Consider the following 23,464-nt stretch of genomic DNA (forward strand, 5'->3'; position numbering starts at 1 on the left):
TTCCTTTTCCCGATTTCGCAGCCACCAGAGGCTTTTTCGAGCCATGACATCTTGGGAGCTGAAACGGGACTGACCCCTTCACCTTTGCCAATGCCCACGAAGAATTTAATTTTGAGATCAGGAAAGACTCTGACAAAGGACCGCCAGCCTCTGTTTGGGGTTGGCCGGCGAAGGGGATCGAGAAAGGGGCGCCGGGAAGGATCCGAGGGCGAAAAGCGGGATTAAGCGGCTATTTAAAATGGAATAAACTCAAAATAAGAAGGGGATCACCAGCCGGAAGCAACAAAGGGGTGGTGGTGCGTGAATTAGCAGAGTACGAAATAAAAGCGACTCATTTTTTTTAAACTTTCCTTCTTTTTTTGAAAGAAAAGCCAACTTGAGAAAGAAAGGAACGGTGGCTAGGCAAACGTGGAGTTTAGGAAAGGGTAAATCTGGAGAAGAAAAATGGAAGGAAAACAAATCAATTATGCGGAGGTGAGAATAAAGACTTTTTCTTGGTTCAGGTTATCACCAGAATCCTTGATTTCTCATCTATGCCGCCTGTCTTCCTGCTCTCTTCCCTCTTAGTAGCATTGGGGGTGGAGGGAAAACCCAAAAGAAACCATGATCTGAGAGGTTCCCCAGGCAGAAGCCAAGTGCTAGCTGATTTAGAGAAATTATGGGATGCACCAGGCATAACCGGATAATCCCTGTCGCTCCCGAACCGACTTGAAGAGAAAGGTCTTTGTTTGCCGGCTTGCGGAAGGACAGCGAAGACGGGCCCTGGCTGGGCTCCAGTGGGAGGGAGTTCCAGGGTCTAAAGGAGCAGACACCAAGAAGGCCTTCTCCTTTTGTCCTCACCAAACGCTCCTGAGGAGGTGGCGGGCTTGAGGGAAAGGCAGGCTCACAAAGGAAGCTTTCTTGCATATGATTCAGACATGCTCAAGCAAGGGGTAAATCCAGACTTCTCGGCAGTCTGAGGACTGCAAGGGGAAGAGGGTGCGAGGTTATGGAAGGACATGCAGGGGTCCCAAGGGTCGAAAGATCTGCAGTTCAGGAAGGCACAAGGTGGCGTCCCAGCTTTTGGGAGTCGTCCCATCAGATCAACCCCAGTTCTTCTGCCTTTGGGACCGTGACGAGCTGGCCAGGTTTCAAGATCTTGCCAAATTGAGAGGCAGCCAGGAATGATCTGGGAAGAGAAAGGGTTGGGGTTTGTTGAACCTCTCCAGAGACTTTGGCAAAGTGTGTCCTCTCCCTCCCACCGGAGGCCAGGCTTGGTCAAGGCCGTCCCCTCCAGGCAGGCTTTCCCTGACTGACCAGCTGCCTGAGAAGTTTTTTTTATTATTATTTTAATGGACGATTGTGCCTTGTCACTTTTAAAGTTGTTTTTAGGGTTGGTTTTATGTAATAGAATGTTCCATTCTTTTTTTTTTAAACGTCTGCCTCGGGTTCTTTTGAAGGAGAAAGGTGGGGTAAAAATATTATTTTCAATAAATAATAATAATAATAATGAAAAAAACAAATGCACAACTGTATACTTGCTGGGTTTAGCTTTTGAATGCCATCTTTCTAACGGTGTAAGCTGCCTTGGGTACGTTTAGAGGAGGAAGGCAGGGTAAAAAATATTTTTAACAACGAAACAAACAAATTATTAATAATATCATTAAAACTCAATTAAAAACATGGTTATACATCCAGGCCTTCCCTCCAATCAATTCCTGATTCCTTTTCTAATTTACCTTATATTCTTTTTTATCTGCTGTGATTGTAATTATTATTTATGTTTATGCACATTTTGTTTTTTAATTGTATTTTATTCTTATTATATGCTGGAAGCCGCCTAGAGTGGACTTATAGTCCAGATAGGCAGGATATAAATTAAATAAGTAAATAAATAAATAAATAAATAAATAAATAAATAATAGTATTAAAATATTAAATATTATCAGATCTCATTAAAATATTGATTCATTAATTGATTGATTGATTACCTTTATTATTAATTAATTACATTGATTTTTAATTAATGAAAAATAAATGTGGACACCCAGTTAATTAAGTGATCTTAGGTGAGGGTGTGGCCGTCCAAATGGATGTACGTACAGAGCTCGGAAACATTGGGTTTTTTTTAAATTATCTTTCCCATCGTTCCCAGCTATCATTGCTAATTGACCTCCATGGAGCGAGAGCTTTGATTGCCTTCTTCTTTGTTGCCACACAGCAAAATATCTCCAATAGCCAAAAAAAATAAAAAATAAATAAAATACAATACTTTGATGTATATCTATTTGGGTCAGCAATGCTATGCCCCTCCGTTCTTACCACTGCTTCCCCCTGCAGGTTTCCATGGCCAAGGCGGGATTTGAACTCAGGTCTCCTGAATCCTCTTCTGACACTCTATTCCAAAGGTTCTCAACCTTGGGTCCCCAGGTGTTCTTGGACTCAAACTCCCAGAAGCCTTCCCCATGAGCTGTGATGGCCAGGATTTCTAGGAGTTGTAGTCCAAGAACATCTGGGGACCCAAGGTGGGGAAGCACCGAATGATATCGGCTCCCTGTGACCACTAGGTGGCACCATTTATATGGCAGATCACCACTACGGCCAGAAGCAAGCGCAGGGTGTTTATGGGGGGAAAGTATACGAGATTTTTATTCACGCCCTACGACAAACATTTTTGTAGGGAAGAAACCAAAGAGTGCATCAAGAAATCACGGACACTGGCCAGAACTTAAAATCTATTAAGTTCATAGGGTTTACACATTAAAAGACCAAAGTGTTGTAATTTTGGAATATTTTTTAAAAAAGGGGTTGCTGGTGCTTTTACTGGTCTTGACTTTTATGTTTATTGCCCAAATACACTAGGCATGCACAGATCTTTGGAAGGAGGTGGGCCAACGAAACAGGACTGCTAAAGATCTACCTCCCAGGCTTTGTTGAGGGATTGGCAGGCCGAAGGCTGAAACGTACAGAGGGAAGCAACCGCCCTGTCGGAAAAAAAAATTACATTTGGTTCTGCTAGGGAAAGGTGGAAGGCAGCAGGAAAAGAGGAAGATCTAATGGGAGAGGGACAGACCCCCGCAAGGAAACCACAGGATCGCAAGAGATTCTGCAAAGGTCACTCCTTCGTGGAGTCCATAGAAGTCAATGGCAACTTGATGGCACTTAACAACAACACAAGCGACATTGGTAGGTCAGGATGAAGCTCCCCAACCAGACTGAGTTGGCCGGGTGGGTTGCTTCTTATTTTCTGAGATTGGAGGACCAGCATCTGACCCGGAGAATGAACTCAAAAACTTGACTCTTGGGGGCAAAACCTTGGGACGAAGCAGCCCTAAAAACACCCTCTCCCCAAATATGAATGGGAGGCCCAGGGGGGGAAATCAAACTCCCAACCTCCGACTCCGCAGCCAGAGACCTAAGCTGCCGATCTATCCAGCGATCCCGATAATCATCGAAGAACGGCAAAGCTGGAAAGGGAGGGCTTCCTCCGGCGCTGCTCCCAGACTCCGGAACTCCCTCCCACTGGAGACCAGCCTGGCCCCTACTTTGCCATCCTTTCCAACACGGTAACCTGCCTTGGGTCCTTTTTTTAAAGGAGAAAGGTGGGGTGAAAATCTACTCTGGGTTCTTTTCAGATTGCAGAAATCATTAGCCTTTTATTGAACAGATTTTAAATAACTAAATTAATTAATTAAATTAAATGGAACGAAATTAAATGGAAACCAACCAACCAACCAACCAACCAACCAACCAACCAACCAACCAACCAACCAACCAACCAACCAACCAACCAACCAACCAACCAACCAACCAACCAACCAACCAACCAACCAACCAACCAACCAACCAACCAACTAACTAACTAACTAACTAACTAACTAACTAAATAAATAAATAAATAAATAAATAAATAAATAAATAAATAAATAAATAAATAAATAAATAAATAAATAAATAAATAAATAAATAAATAAAGGACCCCCTGGGCCATCAAATCCACCCCCGGTCAGGTTGGCGCAGTGGGGAATCAAACTCCCAACCCTCTGGCTCTCCTTACATTCAGCTCTTTCTGTTTTATGGGTCGGGGGGGGGGGCGGAGGGCTCATCCCCATGTCTCTCACAATGATGTAAGATGGAGCCGGTGCCACTTGGCCCAGGGGAGAAAAATGGGCTCTGTGAGAGGGCTCCATCGTTCCTCTTTTGACCCCCTTCGTGGCTGTTTTGTGCATTACGATGAACGTGTTTCCTCTCATCCTGCCTCCCGACCCCACATCTTCCCCACAGCTGGTTAAAAGGCCTCCGTTCTTCCTATACGGTGGAAAAAAAATTCCCTACAGGGCTCATGAATGAATCCTTCAAGGGTGTATTATAAATTCAGATCTTTCAGGTGTCACAGCGGGAGCTTCGTACAGAGCCAACCGAGGGCTAAAGGGCAGTCCCACCTTTCTGAAGAAAATTCCTCCCACAAAATTTTCTTAGGGAGAAAAGTTTAAGAAAAAGACAAGGAAGGGAAGAGGGGAAGGTGTCGGGAGCCGCCCAAGGTTTATCTCTCGAACCTCCGTTCGCGCTGAGCGTTGCTGAACACGGTTCGTCCTCCTTACCAGTCTATCAACGTTATTTCCATGTTCATGCCCCCGATTGACTCTGCAGAGATAAAAAAAGGATAATTAAAGAGCAGCAGGGGAGCATAAACGAATAGTAAAATATCCATGCGTGCTGTGACACTGAGAAAGATTGGTTTTTTTGATGGCGGTCCTGCTGTTTAAATCTCGGACAGGAAGGGTTGGCTGAAAGGAGAAAAGAGAAAAATACTCTTCACATGCTCAGGAGTCCTCTTTTTTTCTTGCGGGAGAGACTTTAAAAGCTGCTGTGGACGAGGGCGGAGAGAAGGAAAGAAGGTCCGCTGGGGCTCATTGGGTTTTGGCCCGGAAAGGTGGAATAAACAAAGGGGAAAAGGGGGGATCAAAACATGAGGGTGGGTCTCATTTCTGTGTTCCTCTAAATGGCTATCAAAATTTCACTGAACGTCTGCAGACGATGGCCTTCTCAGCTCAGACAAGTAGCCACCGGTGTAGGCAGAGCAGTGAAAAGAAGATGAATCAGCCAAAATTCTCCGAATACAGGAAAAGGATGTCTGTACTTCCCTTTGTTCACATCAAGGGCATCTTCAGCGCATGTTTTGGGACATCAAAAGATATTTAAGGCACACGAAGCCAAGGAGCTGGACAGGAAGGAAGAAGTACTAGCTAGTAGTTCTGAAAAGGCGTGCAGAAATTTAACAGCTGGCCTTCTTCTGCTCTTATCTCTGATCACCGAAATTCATGAATTTTGTGAAAGAATAAAACCAAGTCAACTGAATTTAGCCATACACATCTTCTGCTCTTATTTCGGATCAATGGACTTCACGAACCTCATGAAAGAATAAAACCTAGCAAAAAAGAGAGAGAGAGAGAGTTTAAAAATAGACGTCTTTTTGCTCTTATCTCGGATCAATGAGCTTCATAAATTCTGTGAAAGAATCAAAGCGAGTAAAAGCAAATTCAGCTATAAACTTCTGCTCTTATCTTGGATCAGTGGACTTCATAAACTTTACAAAAGAATAAAACCTAATAAAAATGAGTAACAATATACTCCTTTTTGCTCTTATCTTAGATCAATGAGTTTCACAAAGCTAATAAAACTGAATTTATGTGTACTCTTCTTATGCTCTTATCTTGGGTCTGTGAATTTCATGAAAGAAGAAAATTTGGTAAAACCGAATTTCACTGTACACTCCCTTTGCTCCGCTTTGGAAACCAATTCAAGGCTTCCGAATGACCCCGAATAATCTGAACTCTTTTGTACTTTTGATTTATAGTTAACACTAAACTGGGTATAACTTTTTGGGTTTTGCTTTTGCCCCGAATATTCGTAAAATTTGGAGACAGAATAGACTCAGACAGCTAGCTTTTGCATATTTGACACTTCTATTTGTTTATTTTAAGAAGGCGAAGGTTGAAGCAATTAAAAAGACCCATTGTATTCTATGTCCTGCCTAAAAGAGTACAAAATAACGAACACAGATCCTTTTGCTTCTAAACGTCGTCCCGATGTAAAGTTTCAACAACACCAGCTTTCCGGGCTGATCTTAATAAAATGGAACTGACTCGCACCCAACTTTTAAGAATACATGTCCCAAACTCTAGATTCAAACTTATGTAGCCTCATCTTCCTTTGCTATTTTTTTCCTCCCCCAGTCTTGTGGTGCATCCGGTCCGAACAGACCCCAAGTGATGTAAAAAAAGCACAAAACAAATTGGTGTAAAAAAAAACACACCAATAACAAGAAATTCAAAACAAGCAATGATTTTCTCTCTCTTTCCTTCTCTCCCTCCCAGCCCCGCCACCATCACCAACCATAAAGCGAGCTTTTTTTCCCCCGAGCGCCTCCGTAAAGAATAGCAACCTGTCATATGTAGGTCACCGTTGGTAGTCTGAGAACAGCCTAAAAGGAAGGAAGCGCCGATTTCTCTTTGTAGTTGAATAAGCCAACATCAATCCGCCAGCTGGGCTTTGCGCCCCCAGGGAGAAGCATTATCAGCAACTGAACAAGCACAGGGCCCTATCTTATGATTGTAGCATTGCCTCTGCAAACACAAGAGAGGAAACGGGAAGGGGGGAGCGGAAAACCCTAAAACTTTTGACTCCATCCGTAAGATTCACTTGAGGTTCCCCAGTTTGGGACAGTAAAGGTAGGGGTTGGGAGCCTTAGACCAACGAGATGCAATCTGGCCCGTCTGTGAATCATATCCAGAATTCTCCCGATTGCCACATCCTCTTAGCCGCATGATCGATATTTGATCGCTTCCCCATTTTTATCCATTCATCCCCGTTCGGAAAGTTGAAAAGGATTTCTCGTCACAAATTATAGTTCATTAGGGGACAATTCTGTTGCAGGGTTTTGAATTTCTGGTTAAAATTCTCTTTTTGATACACAGCAGAAGTACAGAGTCTCAAAGAAGAGAATAGCTTCAAATTCCCAGATAGTCCACCCCTTTCTCTCTTTAACTGGCACTCAATTTCTCAGTAACTCACACTGAAATAGCAGGAGTACAAAGAATAAAAATGTTTCATTACTTACAGTTGGGAACAGATCAGCAGCAAACTAACAAACACACTGCTTCCAACAAGAGAGGGAAAGGAACACTCAGCAGAGAGGCAGGGCTCTCTTTGAATTCAGAGGGAATGATTGGTTACGGCTGGATAGATTGACGGTCACCCCAGCCCGGAAAAGTCCCTCTCTCAAATCACAGGCAGCATGTAAGGTTGTGAAAATTCCAACAGATTAAGCGGGTATTTTCAGTTACATGCTTTCCTCTGCTCCTTCCCTCTGCTGAACATGAAATAAGAGAACACAGACCACCTAAACTATGTGATCCCAAAGTATTTCCTGGTCTTGTTGGTTCTTCTCTGTATACCACTCTTATGAGTTCATGCAGGTTGCTCACTACCTCTCCCAAGAAAACAGAATACAGTGGTGCCTCGCATAACGAGCGCACCGTTTAACAACAAATTCGCATAGCGACGCGTTTTTTGTGATCTCTAATGTGATCGCATTGCGATGATCTAAATGGCCGAAAATCGCATTGCGATGATCGGTAAGCGTTTCGCTTACTGATCTTCGCATTGCGATGTTTTTTTAAACAGCTGATTGGCGGTTCCAAAATGGCTGCTGGGTGCACAAAATGGTCACCTGCAGTGTTTTTGTGCACTGCCCTCGCTTACCGAGGTGGCGAAAATGGCGGCGCTATGGAGGATCTTCGCTCAGCTGTGAGTTTTTCCCCAATAGGAACACATTAAACGTTCCTATGGGGTTTTTCTTTCCGTTTAGCGACTATTCCGGATAGTGATGTTAATCCTGGAACGGATTAACGTCGCTATGCGGGGCACCACTGTATTAGATGTTTCCTTACACTCCACCTCTACCAAACCAATTGCTTCTCTCCCCTCCATTTCTCTCTAGTCTCCAGCTGCTGAATTATTGTGCCATTGTTCAGGGTCACCCACCGCAGCGAGCCTGAACAATAGATTGGTGACTCATTAACACATTACTTCACTTCTTGGTTAAAGCTGCCGGTGCCTCAGAGCCGGGCCCAAGATCTTTCTCCAAGCTGCTGTTCACATCCCATAAGCAAGGGCCCACAGCCACACCGGATGGCCCCACAACAAGGCTGGGCATCATAGTCTTAAAAAAAAAAGCAACTTGGATGACCTCCAAGCTACCTGCTGTCTTCCAGGGGAGTAGAGGGTAGTCAAACACAGCCTTGAAATGACCGAGCCAGTTGGGAGGGGGGTTTAAACCTGAAGTGGACTGAAAGCAGGCAATTTTCTTCCAAAGCTTTGTCACTGTGCCGTCAAAGGGTTTCACAAACCCTTTCCTCTAAAACTTTGTTCCTAACATTTAATACAATGCTGTACTCCTTGATCCTTGGCCTGTTTTCCTGGCTGTACCAAAGTCTCCCTGCAGCTGAAAAAGTTATGTATAAATCCTTCTGCTTGAGCAGAAATCCCTCTACGGGCGGAAGAACAGTAGTGGTTCTCGTCAAGAAACAAGTCAGTCAAATCCCTTCTCTCTCTTTCTTTAAGTAGCCTCAACACTTTGCCAAAGGAGATGCCTGTCGTCCCCTGTTTCCCATGATGCTCTTTTCTGGGACCAGCAATCTCCATCTCACCTTCAGGAGAACATTGTGTTCATATCACCCAAATGAGTGGAAAATGTGAGCTATGGAACAACAGATACACACAAGCTCCCCTCACTTGCTCAAACAAGTGAGACTTGAGGAACCTGTTCAGGGTTCAAGCCACGCAAGGCCTCATCCAGGACAACTCAGTTCCACTGCTCCTGTCAGTTTTCCATGACATTCTCCCTAAGACTCTGCCATCTTAGTAGATGATCACAACTGCAAAACAGTTACAGCGTGTTAATGTTGGGCGCCAAGAAATCACAATAGTTCCAAGATTTCGATCTTCGAGGAGGCCGAAGCCAAGAAATAAGACAGAGACTCAGAAGGAAAGAAATTAAGAAGGAACCATAAATGATCCTTAAGGGTCAGGCTGAGATCGTCCTTATTCTAATATTCCTGGTTGCTACCCATGGAGGTCAAAGCTGAGCGGTGGAGAAAGGTGACATTGCTGGGGGAGGAGATAAATCATTTTAATACATGGTGTTTTGCAGACACCATGGTCCCCTAAAAAGTCAAAGAAGTAAGTGTGAGATCAAGACAAGCTCGAACTCTCTGCAGAAGTGACCTATTTCACTTTGGGCACATCGTAAGAGGACAAGACTCACAATAGACCATAATGCTAGGGAAAGCCGAAGGTCGCAAGAAAAGGAGAAGAGGAAACGCAAGATGGATTGACTCAGTAAAGGAAGTCACAAGTTTGAGTTCGTAATAGGAAATTAGGGCTGTTAATCTCAAGAACTCTTTAATGACCACTTCTTGACAGCACATAATAATGACTATGTAATTAACTTTGTGTTTTAAGAATCATCTAGCAGTAGGTGGATGAACGGCTTTGGCATATGTGCAAGGAGCCCCGGTGTGTATGAAGATATGTATAAAAACATGTGTGGACTTCAAGATTTTTTTCTTCCTGCCTTAATCCACGTTCAGAGTTTCCCAGGAAAACCAGATAATCTGCTCTCTTTCTGAACAGCAACCTAGCTCGGCCTAGCTAGGCCTCAAACTCTTTTAGGCCTTTCTCCCAGGCGAGCCACATTTAGGTGTCTGTAAAGTGAGTGCCTGCCAAGATGGAGAATTACGAGATTTGTGTTCGGGGGGGTGCAGGGGAGAAAGAAGAAGAAGAAGAAGAAGAAGAAGAAGAAGAAGAAGAAGAAGAAGAAGAAGAAGAAGAAGAAGAAGAAGAAGAAGAAGAAGAAGAAGAAGAAGAAGAAGAAGAAGAAGAAGAAGAAAAGCTGATGCCTATCAGTGACTTGGTTCTATAATGACGTGAGCCATAATGTTCTTGGACTGCATTTACCAGCAGCCTTTGCAACACAGCCAATGGAAACGAATGCTGGGAGTTGCAGATAAATGGTACCTTAAAATGAGGCTGTTTGCTTTTTCCTCCTCTATTCAGGAAGGAACCGTACATTTTATACACTCATCGTACAAGGCAGTGAAGGGTGGTGATTTCGGCGCAATGTGGGGTGGCATGACTACGCACTGAGTTTTAGCCAGAACTTAACGGGAGCTCTCCGAGGTGCTGATTCTACTTGGGATGGAAGGGCTCCGCACCGTGGAAAGCCCATCTAACGTTTGGACAAAAATGCACCCATGGATTCGATGTCGAATCGGAGCGGACCTCACAAAAAGCACATCCACTGGTCTCTTCTGTGCTTCTGTCTCCTCCGAGGAAGGTTGGTGTAGGATATTGCCTGAGCAATTAAATCCCCCAACCATAAGCCGTATGCTGATGATGGGAGTTTCAACAGAGAAGATACTGCTGATGGCCTACTTTCTTGAGAGTGGGAATGGGTTTACTTAGAACAGCTGGAGCCTGAAAAATTATCCGGGGGAAAAAGTCACTGCCTTTTTTCTGTTGCTCCTTAAGTTACAGGGTGTGTCACCAGAACTGTATGGTGTGTACTCTGCTTTCAAAGGAGAGAAGGGCATGTACTCCCAACATACCCACCGGTCTGTATCATGCTTGGAAGGAGACACGGAGAAGGAGGCACCTTCGTTACTGCAATTTGTTCATCTAGACACCTACATTTCTCTCTCCTTGCAGAGCAGCTCCTGTTTCTGAAAGCAGCAAAGAATATTAGAGAGAGCAGGGGGGGAGAAATACTGTATTTTTCCATGTATAAGATGCCCCCATGTATAAGACGCTTCCACTTTTCTAACCCAAAATTAAGAAATCTAAGTGGGGCTTAGCAAGTGGAGGGGAAAGCAGGGATCAAAGCCCTGCAGGATCGCTTTGATCCCTGCTTTCCCCTCCACTTATTTTTGTTCTCTCCTCAGCTTACTTCCTTGTATAAGACGACCCTCAATTTTTAGTCTAAAGATTTTAGACGAAAGTATAGTCTTATACACAGAGAAATAAGGTATTTAACTCTTTGCCTGCATCTGAAGACTTGAGACTACAAGAAAGTAGGTCTGGTGAAAAATTACTCCAGTGCTTTGCTGGTAGGTTTCCTAAAACGGATTAGGTGGGCATTGCAGTGGAACAAGATGGGTCTTTTGGTTGGGCCCAGTCATGCTCCTCTTATCTCCCCTTATGTTATGACCAAGAACAATGTGTGGTCTCAATCATAACCCTCTGAATACACCAAATCAAAAAGACACAAACAACCCATCCTATGCTTCTCTTTTTAAAAGACCCCTCTGTGGCCTTTAGAAGCTAAGCAGGATTGGAGCTGGTTTAGAGTGGAATGGGATACCACCAGGAAAAACCAAGGATCCTCAGGTAAAATTGGGAAAGAATGATAGATGAAATCTTCTGCTACCATTCAGAGCGGGCAAAACTGGCTTAAATAGACCAAGAGTCTAGCATATCCTGGTGTGCCTGTAAGTTAACACATTCCATGCTTACTCCAAGGGTGTTGGCCATACAAGGCTCACTCTGGCTACAGAGATAGGTTGGGAAAGTGACTTTTTTTGGACTACAACTCTCATCTATTTCCCTAGGGGATGGTCATTCTGAGGATTATGGGAGCAGGAGTCCCCAAAGTCACTTTTGCAAGCTACGCCACTCTCAGCGGCTTTTCTAGGCAAGCTCAGCTTTGAGTCTAAAATCTGCTGCTCTGGCAGTTACACCAGCAAAATGTTGAAAAACTCAAGCCAGCAGGTCAACGCTGAGGATGCTTGTAGGGTAGGAGTGGGAAGCAAAAGGGTGTGTGGCTTTGAAGGTGTATTGGGAGGAGAAGCATCATCCTCTTCGTTATCAGCCTCAGCAACCTTCATGCAGGAGGAGAGCGTTGTTTCAGAAGCTCTTGAGATATCAAAAGCAGGGTGTGGAATGAGATGGAGGTTGCAGATGTAGGTCACTCTAAGAGCCCGGATCCTGCCAAGCAGTTATGAATGTTTTTTCCTCCCCCGTTGGTTTGTACGATCTGGATCTCACCGGTGTCCGTTTTACATTCCTCGCACCTTGTAAACTTTGCACTCTGTTCATGAGCTGGCGTGTCATTAGGCAGAACCTGTTTGTGTGGTTCTCCGTAAATTCCCGCCGGCAGGGCTTTCTCTGCGGCCCTGCGGTGAGGAGGTCACGGGGAGATTAATGAATAGGTGGGGTACTTCAAAGAGGGGAAGATTCAAACTGAAGATGAGCTTGCTTTCGGTTATCACCGCGGCGATCGGATTCAATAAATGAGCGACAACACAGCCGTCATTGTTTCCTTGTGTGTAAACCACCTACAGTGGCCTTGAAGCCAGATGGGCAGTTTAGAAATTGAACGAATGAACAAACAAACAAACATGTATTAAGCTTGGAAAAAGGGCTTGGGAAAGTGACTACAGATCCCCAAATCCCCTCGGCCAGTGTTCCAAAGCCCAGGTTTCCTTGCCTGGTCCTACGACTCATCGTTCTGCTGAGTTCCACCCTATGACTCCCATTTTGTTGGGCTTCATTTGTGACTCAGCAGATTTTATCAGGCTCCACCCGGGCCTCATCCCGTTCTGCCAGGATCGTCCTGTTATTACTCTTGAACCACTGGAACCAAACAACGAAGACCGGCATGATCACCTCGTTCGGATCTGTAGAGCTCGTTTAGCGCTTTCCATCAGCAATGGTTAAGACACACTTGACTGGTGCCCCAAATACGAGAACGCAGCTCCTTTATCACAATATTGCTGATGAGATGTTCTACCACGGTGGTGGTTCCTAATCTTGGGTCCTCAGATACTCTTGGACTCCAAGTCCCAGAAATCCTGGCCAGCACAGCTAGGACTTCTGGGAGTTTTAGTCCAATTATATCAAGGGACCCTAGTTTGAGAACCTCCCAGTCTACTAGGTTCCCTCAACGACTCATCCAATGATCTTACCAATTCTGCTCAAAACTCAGCAGATCCTTACCAGGCTTTGATTCAGCAGATCCCACCAGGCTCTCTCTATAACTTAGCAGATTCTAACATGCCTCGCTTGTGTCTTAGAGATTCTGCCAGTGACCCAGCAGATCCTGTGAGGCTCCTTCCGTTAACCCCACGCTTGGCTTGCTTGATTGCATGTCTCCTGTGCTCTCTTGGTCAATTAAATCTAGTCCAATTCCCACAGCAAATCCGACCAGATTCTACCTTGACACAGATACCTGGACCAACCTGGTTGGTGTATATGTGGGAACTGACTAGGAATCTCCTTACCTGTGCAGCGCAAGACATATTATCTGAGTGACTGAATTACAGTGGTGCCTCGCTAGACAATGATAATCCATTCCACTGAAATCACTGTCTAGTGAAATAATCGTCTAGCGAAAAGCAAATCGTCATCTAGCAAAAATCAGTTTGCAAAGCAGGGACCAAACATTGTCCAGCGAAATTCCCCCATAGGAATCACTGTTTTGCAAATCGCTATAGCGGTCACAAAAAAGTCAATGTCTAGCAAAAAAACTGTCATGCGGGGTAACTGTCTAGCAAGGCACCACTGTAATTTAGTCTTCTGGAGCACAAATCTTTCCTTTGCAGGAGAGGGTGCCCACCGTATCTCTGCACGAGTTACTGCCCGATCCACGCGGCTTCGCAGTTGGCCTCCATCAGTGTGTGTAAAATCTGGTGCATATCTGCTTTAAGGGGAGAATCTGGAAAAAGTTACTTTTCAGGCTGCAGGGCTCCAGAATCCCCATACTGGCTCAAGAGTTGTATTCCAAAAAGTAACTTCCGCAGGCTCTGAAAACCGTATTGCCTCGTTTGAGCAATTCAAGTTGAGTAACTCCTCAGACGAAGCTGCCACAAGACTTGGGCTGGTAGGAGGGCCAGCTTCGTTCCATCCTCCGGTGCAAGGCTGACCCAAGATAATTTGCTGCCAGAGGCCAAGGCCAAGATGGCAGAAGTCGATTGGATTGGTAACTGAATTTTATTTGAACGCGGATGATGCCATGGTGGCATCTTTTGTCTGGGAGCCGAGCGGACTTGTTTAAGCATTGAGCAGGGTCCCCCGTCTTATTTCCAAGAGATAATATCTAGGAAGCTAGAAGGAACAGCTTGAGGGGCTGCTCCTGTGCCTTCCTCAAATATCCACCACCTGAGGCCAAAAGTTCACTCTGCCTCATGCTAGGGCTGGACGTATCTAGAATACAGGCAACCCTGGCTTTCAGTTTGAATTCACAGAGAGGGAACCAGGCGTGCTCCCATTATCTAATGTTTGGGTGACACTGAAATAGACTTTAAACACAGACGGGAGGCCTAACACGGTTCGCTCCCACCTCTTCTTATCCCTTTCCCTCCTCCCAGTATTTGTATTTCCCTCCCCCCCACTACTTTCCTTTAAGGGTGAGCCCTGATCTTTCAGCTCCCTGGCCCCTTTCCTCCCCATTGAGAACAGAAGGAACTCTGCATTTTAAAAAGCATCGCCTTGTCCTCAGTTCTAAGGATCCCCTTTCTCATGCAAATGAAATTAACTCGGCCCTTGTTGGTTCTGTTTCTTTCTTTCTTTTCCCCTTTTCCCAGGTTACAAGTTTACCTCTCTTGTGAGAAGGGGCGGAAAGAAAGAAACCTTAGAATGGGGATGTTTAGAAAAGACACAGAGGTGGTTTTTTTTTCCTTCTCCCCCCTGGAAAAAGCAGCACAACTCTGTCTGGAGTGGAGGGTGTGTGTGTACGAGTGTCCATTTCCAAAATCTCCTTGCAGAGGACACAGAGAAAGGGAGACGCTGAGAGAGAGGGTGTGTTATATAAAAGATTAGACCTCGAGAGCAGCCAATGTTGTCCACGGACGGAAAGCACCGAAGATCAATGGAAAATCGGCCTTTTAATAACATTCGCTCCTTAAGGAAAAGATTGTTGGTGTAGCCAAAACAGCAAATAAATAATAACGTTTCTGGGTAACTCATTGATCTGCAGAAGAGTGACTTCCAGCCCTGTAGCTTGTCAGCCAATGACATCACAAATCCTCTCAATATCATCAGTAAGGGGACCACAAGCAAATGATGCTATATTCTTGCTCGTATTAAGCTTGGCCACCCTAGCCACTGAAAAGCCATCATCATCATCATCATCATCATCATCATAATCATCATCATCATCATCATCATCATCATCATCATCTTAGAATGGCAGAGCAGGAAGGGACCCGATGGATCACGGAGTCTGGCCCCTGTCAAGGAGGGGGGGAATCGAACGCCAAAACTTTGGGCTCCATAGCTGGAGACCGAAACCACTGAGCTATAAACCTGCATAAAGTGGACTCGGAATGATTTTTGTTACAAAATCTTTTCTGTGAAGGAAAGCTGGTTTCTTAAAACAAGATTCCAAGCTTATTTACTCTGAGGTGAACCAGTGGTTCCAGCTGTTTTACTCATTCGTCCCGGACATAGCCACAAAACTTGAACCTGTGCGAATTTCTTAAGACCCCCAATTGCATTCGGTGGATTCGTTCTGGGAAAATATGCCTGGGCTTGCAGCTCCGCCATGTGGTTCGGGGCCTGTTTACTCAGGAGTAAGCCCCACCGAGTTCCTCAGAAGGCCTTTTATAAACAGGCTCAGGCTGAATGAGTTCGTGCTCCAGGAAGCGCATTCAGGATTATAGCCTTAAAATAACAAAATTCGTTCATTCGTTGGATGAACCAAAGGACCGGACTGAATGCTGATAAAAAGTCTCACCAATTTCCTGCTCAGCAAGGGCTGCTGTGTACTGATCATCAACACTGCTGACCTAACAGGGCTCTTGTGTATTTGTAAGTGACTTTTATATCCTAGCAGGGCTCCCACATCCTGAGTGAGGTTGAACTTTTCACACCGTCTTTCTCTCAGGCTGACCTGCTTCACAGGGCTGTTCTGAGGATGCAGCAGACAGGGGAGAGGAAAGCTCACTGGATGAGGTTAAAAATGTAATTTAGATAAAATAAATAAACAGGAATATAGATAAGCATAACAGTGGCATGAAGAGGCTGGGATCCGATCGAGATCTGCAGCTATGCAAAAGAAAGAAAGAAAGAAAAGAAAAGAAAAGAAAAGAAAAGAAAGAAAGAAAGAAAGAAAGAAAGAAAGAAAGAAAGAAAGAAAGAAAGAAAGAAAGAAAGAAAGAAAGAAAGAAAGAAACCAAGCAGTCACTGTATTTCTGCTGGCCAAGCCATTGTTCAAGGATTCTTGTCAGACAAACAATGACAAAAGTTGGCGCTCCTCCATCCAAAGGGAGTGTAATGTAAACACAGGTTTTGCCTGCTGAAATGCTTTGATCCACAGAAGGACTAATCCTGCAGAGTTCACGCCATGTTCAAGGTTCCCGGCCAGTTCAGTCTTTGCATACTCTGGATTGCACAAGGAGAAGAAAAAATGGCATTTTAAGCACAACCCATAGAACAAAAGGGGCATGGCATGGCGGAGAAAGGAGGTTCTGGGAGAGACCGAAGGGGTACCCCCAACCGGCCTGTGTCCTTTTGGGGGAGGGAAAAGCATATGATGGAAACCCAACAAATAGGGGTGTCCTCCATATGGGTCACTCGACCTCTTCCATCCTTCCCATGTTTGATTGGGTAAAAAGACTGCTGCCCGGGACCCATACCTCAATCCAGGGAAAACCTGGGGTGGTCCTTTGGAATTTGATGGACCACAACTCCCATCATCCAGCCCTTTGCTGGTGGGTGCTCATGGGAGTTGTAGTCCAACAGCCACTGGATGTCCCCTGAGTGCAGAGGTGGTACTGTAGTTGCCTGCTGAAACACTGAGGGCTGTTTCTTTATTGGGAGAAAAGGTCTTTGATCCCCAAGCAACTCCTGAACTTTTAGGGGAGGAAAACCTTCTGCCTTTTCCCTCTTCCAATTTCCTTTCTCCGAAAGGAGGGAGAGTGAGAGAAGCGCTGTGCTATATATCCTTTTTTTTAAAGCGAGTCTGGGCTGAACAAACTCATTCATTCTCGAATCCGTCTCTCGACATGACAAACTTAACCCTCTGCAGCTTTGAAGGGTATTAACCTGGGATCAGCCCGGTAATCTCCCCCGAGCTTTGTAAACATGATACTACATGACAACACACAACCGTGGAGTAGAAGGGGAGGGGGGGGAAAGGCAGAGGAGCTGCGTCGGCCCTTCCCTAAATGGAGCAAATTCCAAAATCTGCACTAGACGGGTGCTTTGGAGAGGTCAACCACAAAGGCACAGATAAAGTGTGCAAGCTTTTGAAAACCTGGAAAACTTGTCTGTTTGGGGTAGGGAATTCTACTTGCAGGGAATCACAAAGTTCCCTGCATGTAGAAAGCTAGCACAGCAGGAGAGGTGCAGCCGTCCTGACAGGCTAGATTTTCATTCACCTTGCGAGGAAGGTGGTAGTCTGTTTATATTTTGTGATTGCCTCATAAACGTTGACTGGGAAACCCTTGGTGGTTGAGATGTTTCAGACTTCAAGTCCCATGTCCAAGTCAGCAGGGCCAATGTTAAAGGATTTTGGGAGTTGTAGTCCTCCTGAATAATGGCAAAAACGCACCCAGACTCTGCCACATTTTCTCCTTTTCACTTCCGGATGGATTTGAATTAAAATTCCATCACAATCTTGTCCGATTTCTTTCTTTCTCTCACCAAAAATCATGTCTACAACAGAAGTAGGAAACGTAAGGCCTTCCAGATTGATTTAGGTTGCAGCTCGCATCGTTCCTCAGCATAAGCCATGCCGGCTGGGGCGGCTGGGTGTTGTAGTCCACCGGGAGCCCTTCTACACCCCCAACTGGGAAGAGGGGTTCCTGGGAATTGTAGTCTGTCTATTTTTGGGAGGTTTCAATGGATCAAGTGTGACCGCCCTCAGCCTGGCTGCTCCCCAGATGTTTTGGCCATGAGCTGACTGTGGATGATGGGGTTTGTAGGCCAAAACATCCTAAAAGAGCCAAGTTAGGGGAAGGGAATCTTAAGAAAATTCAGCTGGCACCGAATCACAGAAGCTAGCTTTGGATAAGCTTAGGGTAGGAATCGGGAGGCTGGCGAACTTTTGGGACTACAAAGCTCAGCACCCCCCCGCTGGCTTTACATGTGCTTTGCAGATGAAAAAATTCCTGATTCAGCACCGGGATTTTGCACTAGGCACCAGCAAAGCGCGGAGTCCTAAAACGGTAGAACTGGAAGGAATGCCACAAAAGTAATCTACTCCAACTCCCATCAATCCTGGAAATCCACCATGAAAATATTCCACTTCTCGCTGCAGGAGTTCTGTCACTGAACCAAGCCAGAACCTTGATGGGAGAGCCCTTCCCAGAGAGAGCGCAAGCAAAGAAGCGGTGAGGTCAGAGGTTCCGGGACTCCCATAATCCTGTGCCACCTACTCCACTGGCCGAGGCAGATGGGAGTTGTAGTCCCCTAAAAAAACAACAACCTCAAAACCATCCAAAGGGTGGTTTTGTCCACCCTAGAACCAGAAAATACTTTAAAAAAAGGAAAAGTGGCTCCAGACCTCCCTTTGGAATGATTTCTCCAGGGGAAAAGAAATTCACCTTCAAAACATATAGAGATTTTCCATTTAGCCTAAATCTGGCTCTCGGCAATGTCTCACCATGGGCCTGAAATATACCGGCATTGAGACCAAACAGTGTGTGTGTGTGGGGGGGGGATACTGAGAAGTCTTAAGAAAGTTTGATTTTATTGTGTTAGCAAGGACTTCCCAGAATCTGGTTTCTTACCCTCAATCCACTTTAACGACGACATCACACTGCTTATCTATCTATCTATCTATCTATCTATCTATCTATCTATCTATCTATCTATCTATCTATCTATCTATCTATCTATCTATCTATCTGTCTGTCTGTCTGTCTGTCTGTCCGTCCGTCCGTCCGTCCGTCCGTCCGTCCGTCCGTCCGTCCGTCCGTCCGTCCGTCCGTCCGTCCGTCCGTCCGTCCGTCCGTCCGTCCGTCCGTCCGTCCGTCCGTCGCTTTAAGGCCCTTTCCCTAACTTTCGCCTTGCAAATTTTCCTGGCGAGTTCTAGAGAGTAGGGGACACCCCCCCACCGCCGCACAGTGGGTCCCAGAAAGAAATACCAGTTCTCCCAACTTGGTATTAAAGGATGGAACCTCCACGGCGCTCCCTCCAAACCAGAGAAAAACACCAGCTTGCGTGGCCGGCTGGTCTCTCTGGCCTGTCCCTTCGCACGGAATCGCATTTCCCAAGGAAAGCTTTGTATTCGCTCCTTTTTGCAAAGCGGAAGACCCTCTCCCCAGATGGCACAGCACAAGCCAGCGTTCATTATAATTCTTCTCCTTCTTTAATAAAATAGCAGGGCATGAAAAATAATTGTATATTACAAATATATATATATATATAATTTATATATACACACATACAGATACCACGCACTCTCTCGCGCCCACACCCACACGTGTACATTTGCGCCTTCCCTTCGCAGTCGTGAACCCCCTTTTCCTTTCCGAGAAAGGAGTAAAAAAAGGGGAGTCCCGAATAAAAATAAAACTGAGCGCTTCTTGATCTATTCAGCCTCAGCATTTGTTTAACAATGGAAAGAGTCAATAAGCTGCTTTCACTCTTTTCTTCAATGGGTCCCTCTCCCCTTTTCTACAAATCAGCCCAAAACTTGTCTGATTTCCATTAAAAAGCCTCAAAACATAAACGCGAGAAAGACCTCTCTCGGTTCTTTTGTGGCACAATACTTTTTGTGTCTTTTATGTATCACAAATATATATATATATATACTTGTTTCTCATTTTATGTCCTTGTAAGGATGCGGCTGCTGACGAGAGGGGGGGGGGAGAAATTGTATTGCACGTTATTTTATAGATATTTTTTTGCACCCACTGGGAAGGTGGAAGGCTACATTCTCCTCTTACGATTATTTTTTTTAAGCAAGGGGCGAGCCTTTCGGATTGAACCTGTTTTTTTTTCAGGGATCCTGCGCCGTTTGGTGAAAGGATCTCTTTAAGTTAGAACAGAAGTTGTTTTCAAAGCCGGGGTGTCGTTTGAACTTAAGGCTTTCTTGTCTTCAAATAAACGAAAAGGACACCAACCTCTTTCAAGTCTCCCTTCCTTTTTTTTTTTTAAATCATCACTCTATAAATCCTACCTCTACCTCGTTAAGGAATCTAAAGGCAGACCAAATTTTTAGTATGTACACAAATAATTACACCCAGTTTTTAAGCCTAGTGAGGACCGGAGCGGGGGGCAGAAACCCTCCGTTCTTTTAAAACAAATTAGTCGAAATAAAGTTGACGGCGGAAGTAGTTAGGATCGGCATTTCTGTGCTCGAAAAACTTTTTCCCCCTCTAGGTACGCCCAACCTTTTTGTTTATTTCCTCCAGATCCTGAATCCAGCGTTTGAATTTTCACTTTCAGTTTTTTTCCCCCCTTCTCTGACACAACAACGTTGTTAAAGAAAAACCCACAATTTTATTAGCTACCACCATTAGTCCCAAGCACAACTCCGGAACCCCATGAGCCTCCTTAGGTGGGTTACACCGTTGTGTGTGTGTGTGTGTATTTCCTTTTTTAAAAAAATTCACCTAATGATCCATACATATCAGTCACACACAAGTAGGAGGTTGCGCAGTAGGCTCGTACTTGGCCGGGTGACCCTTAGGCAGATGTTGTGCTTTTTTGTACAACCCGCTACCGGCTATCACACTGGCCGGCTTCCTCCTAGTCCTCTTCTTAAGTCTCCGGCTGCAGACGCTCTGCCAGGACTGGAGGGTTTTCGACGTCCAGATCCACATCCCACTGGTGATCCCGACCACCAGCAGCATGAAGACTTTGACCATGAAGATCTCCACGGCCGGGATGGAGTCGCTCATGGTGCAGTCCACGTGTTTGCCCTGGTGGCCGTCGGCCTTGCACTTCCGCTGCATGGCCAACAGCTTCCAGTACTCCATGTTCAGGCGCTCGTAGAAGTAGCAGGCGATCACGCAAGTGGCGGGCACCGTGTACAGCACCGAGAAGACCCCGATCCTCACCATGAGCTTCTCCAGCTTGTCGGTGTTCTCCCCGCCCGTCTTCATCACCCGCCGGATGTGGAAGAGAGCCACGAAGCCGGAGAGGATGAAGGATGTGCCAATGATGAGATAGCAAGCCAAGGGGACCAGGACGAACCCGGTCAGAGCGTTCACGTCCATGCTCCCCACGTAGCACAAGCCCGTCAGCTCGTCCCCGGCCACCCTCCGCATCACCAAGATCATGATGGTCTTCACCGCCGGGATGGCCCATGCTGCCAGGTGGAAGTAGCTGCTGTTGGCTTCGATGGCCTCGTGGCCCCACTTCTTGCCGGCGGCAAGGAACCACGTCAACGTCAAGATGACCCACCACAAGGAGCTGGCCATGCCGAAGTAATAGAGGACGAGGAAGACCAAGGTGCAACCGGTGCTCTCCAGACCTTCCTGGATGACGTAGAGTTGGCCGCTGTCTCGGTCGCAGGCGATGCTCTCGGCCCCGGAGAAGAGGCGGATGATGTAGCCCACCGAGTAGACGCAGTAGCACATGGACAAGAAGATGATGGGCCTCTCGGGATACTTGAAGCGCTGGGGGTGGATCAGGAAGGTGAGGACGGTGAAGGCGCTGGAGAAGAAGCAGAGGACGGACCAGACGGCGATCCAGACCACGGCGAACTTCTTGTCCTCTCGGCTCCAGTAGACGTCCACCCCGGGGGTGCAGAGCGGCGCGCAAGATGCGCTCTTCTCTACATGGTGGAACTTGCCCGGGTTCTCGCAGGCGGCCCGTCCCGGGCCGTCCCAGGGGTGGGGTGGGAGGTCGTGGCCGGCGCTGGGAGGCCTCTGGGGCCGGAACATGGGGGGCAGCATACTGGACCCCCGGGGGGGCTCCTCGGACCCGTTGTTGGGGGCCTCCATGCAGAGGTAGTTGGGGTCGTTTTTGTTGGGCAGCTTCCGGCAGTCCAGGGAGTCCGGCCAGCGGAAGGTGAACTGCTCCATGATGGGCGAGCACTTGAGCCGGGCTTGCTCGCACATGACCCGGCAGGCCGGGATGGGGGTGGAGACCTGCTCGGTGCACATGGGGGCGTACAAGGAGCAGAGGAAGAACTTGAGGTGGCCGTGGCAGCCGTACTCCACCAAGGGGGCGAACTCGTGGAGCTGGATGGCCGCCTCGCGCTGGTCCTCGTGGCCCATGAGGTTGGGCATCCGGGTCATGTTGTAGCCGATGTCCTTGCACATGGGGATCTCGATGGCCTGGCACCTCCCGTCCCCCGGCCGGTCAATGTCGATGGAGCTGATCCCCAAGCAGGAGCAGACCAGCTGCAGCAGGATCCCCGCCACCGGGCCGGCGTTCCTCGGAGCAGCACCCATGTTGGGTCGCACCCTTGGGAGGCAAAATCCACCACGCTATAGGGCTCCGGATCCTTTGGCAACCCAGGGCAAGACCTGGCCAGGCGGTCGGCGGCCAGAGCAGGGAGCAGGGTCAGATCCAGCGCCCCGTGGCTTCTTCTCCTCCCAACTTTCTCCAGGAGCTGCCCCAGAAGGGGACCGACGCTAGGGGCTGCGCGGGGGGCGGCGGCACCATGGCCACCTCCCTCGGCCCCCGATCCCAGCCCCCGCGCCCACGACACACCATCCAACTTCGCTCGGGTGGTCCAAGTTCTTGGCCAAGTTCACCGAAGTCAATTTCCACCGGCGGAGGAGGGTCAAAGGAAGGGGGGGACGCCGAGGCCGGCGAGGGGAGCCGAGGATCTCCTCTCTCTCCCCCCCCCGCCCACGGGGATCGCTTTTTTTCACCGTCCCATCACCCTCCGGCCAACTTACTGCAGCAAAAAGAGAGACCTCGAGCTGGCGATGGCAGCAGGCAGGATGATGGCTGTTTCTCAAGTCTTCCTGCGACCGACGATTTCTTGCCTCCTGCCCCCCCCCCGGGGGCAGCCCAGGCGGCTCAATGCGGCCTTAAGAAGTGGCGGAGGACCGAAATCCGGATGGATCCTTCCCAGCCGACCCGACCTGTCCGGTTTACACGTGTCCCAAAGCAGCGTGGAGATCTCGCCCCCCCACCCCGTCTCCTCCGCAGCGCTGGATTTCAGCTCCGGCTGGCTCGTTCCGGACGGCTCCTCTCCGCCTCCCCTCGCTCTCTCTCTCTTCCCGATCTGCGCCTCGGACGATCCCACTTCGCCCTACTCGTTCCGACACCCCCCTCTTTCCCCGCCCCCTTCCCTCCCCCTCCAAGAGGTGGGGTTTGTGGGGCGTCGGGATTGCGGGGGACAGAGGGCGGGCGGCGGAGAGGCAGGAGAGAGGGATCGGATTGCAGAGCGCAAGGCGGGGAGGGGGGCCCCGGGGAAGGATAGGAAAGAGAGAAAAGGGAGGGAGGGAGGGGGAGATCCCCCCCGGCTTTCTTCTCTAGGCCCCCCCAAATGTCCCCTCCGCAGCAGTCCTTGGGT

At 47.3% G+C, this 23,464-nt stretch overlaps 1 protein-coding gene across 1 annotated transcript; it reads right to left on the bottom strand.

Annotated features, from left to right (window-relative positions):
- Positions 1-19,332: 19,332 nt before the first annotated feature.
- Positions 19,333-23,240, bottom strand: FZD10 (frizzled class receptor 10). The gene has a single exon (XM_072983161.2). It carries the CDS (start codon positions 22,386-22,388, stop codon positions 20,622-20,624), a length of 1,767 nt encoding a protein of 588 aa, XP_072839262.2. The 5' UTR covers positions 22,389-23,240; the 3' UTR covers positions 19,333-20,621.
- Positions 23,241-23,464: the final 224 nt, after the last annotated feature.

The sequence above is a fragment of the Pogona vitticeps genome, chromosome 14 (assembly GCF_051106095.1).
Source record: "Pogona vitticeps strain Pit_001003342236 chromosome 14, PviZW2.1, whole genome shotgun sequence".
Lineage (NCBI taxonomy): Eukaryota > Metazoa > Chordata > Lepidosauria > Squamata > Agamidae > Pogona > Pogona vitticeps.